We start from the raw sequence: 3080 nt of genomic DNA on the forward strand, positions 1-3080 counted from the left end.
TGTCATGTTTAGTTCTTGCCACGCATTTCCATCTTCTCAGTGGAGCACAGGGGGGCTTTCCACGGGTTCGTGTGTTCTGCGGCCTGGACCCCACCTGGTGCTCCCCTGCGGCTCGCCGTGTACCAGAGTTTCCCTGCCATAAAATGAGGGGGGTGGATTAGAACAGGTGATCGGTAAGCACCCTTCCAATTCTAAAAAAAAATTTGTAATGTTTTTAATTTTGAGAGAGAGAGAGTGTAAGCAGGGGAGGGTCAGAGAGAGAGGGAGACACAGTATTTGAGGACAGGCTCCAGCCCCTGAGCCGTCAGCACAGAGCCTGACACGGGGCTTGAACACATGTAGTATGAGATCATGACCTGAGCTGAAGTCGGGCACCTAACAGACTGAGCCACCAGGCGCCCCTCCATTATTTCTAAATGCTTCTGGTTCATCCTTTCCTCACTGTCCCAATGGCAGAGATACTTAATATTTTTTACCTGGGTTTTTGCAAGACTGCCCCTTCCAGTCGCTCTGCTTCCTATCTGTTCCCCAATTCACAGTGCTGCCACTTACCAAAAGAAAGCTCCAAATCTGTGCTGTTGGATCAACAAAACTGTTCTAGAAGAATGCTGTGTGGGCACATATTCCAAGGAAAATATGTACCTCAGGTATCCAGCTAGACCTCTTACAGGGCCATGTCAAGCTAGTATACAGAATATGTGGTGGTAGACAGTGATTCTGTGGCCAAGGGAAAAGACCGTGGCACCGCACTTACTGCAATGTAATTGTTCTAGAACAGTGCTGTCCAAAAGAAATACAGGAGCCTGTAAAAGGGTCCTACCTAAACACAAATTACAGTGTTTTACATGCTGAGTATCTACTCTGGTTATCTTCCAGTGATCCTAGGACTGTTGGCTTCAGAATTACAGTGCAAAGGACATGATAAGTAAAATTGTCTTATCTCTGCATACTTACACTGCTGGCCCTGGGAACATGTCTGAAGATCACAAATTTTTGAAGCTTTCTGAATAACTTTCAAGCTAATCAACAAAGAGTGCAAGTAAATTTAATAAGTGGTGTTTAGGGAGACCTGGATTTGCTCAGTGGGTTAAGCCTCCGATCCTTGATTTTGGCTCAGGTCCTGATCTCGCTGTTGGTGAGATCCAGCACCGTGTTGGGCTCCGTGCCGGCAGCCAAGAGCCTGCTTGGGGTTCTCTGTCTACTGTTTCCCTCTCTCTGCCTCTCCCCCACTCTTGCACACTCTCTCAAAAATACACTTTTTAAAAAATGTGGTGTCTGTGGTTCGCTCCATGAGCTATATGAATGTCTCATGTGCTGCTGACAAAGGACGTTCAAAGCACTAATTAAGTCCTAAAAGTGAGAGAAACGTGGTCTGGCCCACGAAGCAAACAAGCATCCACTACTTCATAGAAAAAGCAAATGAAAAGGAGTCACGCAAGTTACGGAGGGCCAGTACACACTGGCAAAATGTGCACTTTGATCTGTAACCCAGTACGTGCAAATCAAATGGGGAAATGACAGTTTCTGCCTGTGAAACTAGTGGGAGCTGTGGAGAGAGGGAGGGTATGCTTCTGGGGAGACTGCTATCACGGGATTCTGCCATTCCTAGAAGAGGAGCGCTGAGTAGCTCCTCTTCTAGGAATCAACTAATACAGCAAGATGCAAAGATTTATGTATGAAGACATTTATTTGTAAAAATTACAATTGGAATAACCATCGTTAGCGAAACATTTGAATTAGGAGAGCTTTCCAGGTACAATACCATGCAACTGAATCACTGGAAACAAAGCTATATATTAGCATTTATGGAACCAAAAAAAAAGTTACAAAAGTGCTTTGATGTTCATTTTGAGGTTTCTTTTAAATTTTGAGAAAGAGCGAGCAAGGGAGTGGCAGAGAGAGGGAGAGAGAATCCCAAGCAGGTTCTGTGCTGCCAGCACAGAGCCCAAGGTGGGGCTCGAACTCTCAACCGTTGAGATCATAACCTGAGCCAAAATCAAAAGTCCAATGCCTAACCGATTGAGCCACCCAGGCACCCCCGATTTTGTGTCGTAAAGTTTTTATACAACTATATAAACCCGTTATTTGAAAGAACCACGCCCAGGCGATCTCCATTTGTGTGCCACTCCTGTGACCTGGACAACCCCTCAAGCCTTTTAGAGTGTTCCCTCGTGCGGGAAATGGCGAGAATACCAAACGGGGCTGTGGTGGAGATTAAATGGGATCACCCTCTAGAAAGGTGCCGGCCCGTGAGCAGGGTGCAGCGTTCTCCCTTTCCGCTGCAGGGCAGGGTTCCCACAGGTGGGGAAGGCTGCCACCAAAGATCAGCTCCAAGCTCGCCGTGTAGACGCGGGAGGTAAACGAGTTAAAGCTAAAGCGCTGACTGCACTCCTGCGCCTCCGCCCCCGGCGGTTCTCGCCCCTTCCGGCGGTCTCAGGGCGGCTGCGCGCACTTCGAATCCAAACTGCGCCGGGCCGGGGAGGGGCCGGGACTCGGGGCGGGGCGGTGTTGGGCGGCCTGGAATCCCGCCCACTGCGAAGGTAAGAGGGGGAGTCGTGCACCTGCAAAGCCTGGCGCAACCGCAGAAGCGACCCCAACCCAAGCGGGCGGGCGAGCGCTCCCCACGCCCAGCCCAGGAACCCCCGCCTCCTGCCCCCGAGCGTCGGGGACCCAGTGCGCGGACGCGGCCTGCCGCCAGGGGGCGGGGCTTCGCGAGGAGCGTCGGGTCAGGGAGCCAATCGCGGGACTGCTCCGCCTCCGGTCTGGGTTTGAAATTCCGCGGGGGCCTAACGGCTCGCGGAGCCGCGACCCGGAGTAAGACCGCCGGTGTCGGTAGGAGGTTGCTGCGCTCGGCCCTGCGTGGCGGTCTGGGGCCTCGACGCCCGGTTGCTTGAAGCGTCTGCCATGAGGAGAAGGTGCGGGCTGCTGGGGAGTCCGGGGGAGGGAGCGACGTCCGTCCCCGCTGCGGGGCCGGTTCGGGGTCCCCGAGGCGACCCTCGGCCCGGGCGCGGGTGTCACGTCAGCCCGCGCCGGGAGTGGCCCGGGCGCGGCCTGCGGGGCCGAGGAAGCGCCCAGCTGGT

General features: G+C 53.2%; 1 protein-coding gene across 4 annotated transcripts in view; it reads left to right on the top strand.

The window, feature by feature from the left end:
• Positions 1-2777: 2777 nt before the first annotated feature.
• The window catches only part of PRC1 (protein regulator of cytokinesis 1), a 26068-nt gene continuing 25765 nt past the window's right edge, over positions 2778-3080 (top strand). For all 4 annotated transcript variants that reach the window (XM_029951312.1, XM_029951313.1, XM_029951315.1 and 1 more), the window contains exon 1: positions 2778-2915. In XM_029951312.1, the coding sequence (XP_029807172.1) occupies positions 2905-2915 (11 nt within the window). In that variant the 5' untranslated portion in view covers positions 2778-2904. The remainder of the gene's footprint in view (positions 2916-3080) is intronic.

Source organism: Suricata suricatta, chromosome 9, assembly GCF_006229205.1.
Source record: "Suricata suricatta isolate VVHF042 chromosome 9, meerkat_22Aug2017_6uvM2_HiC, whole genome shotgun sequence".
NCBI lineage: Eukaryota > Metazoa > Chordata > Mammalia > Carnivora > Herpestidae > Suricata > Suricata suricatta.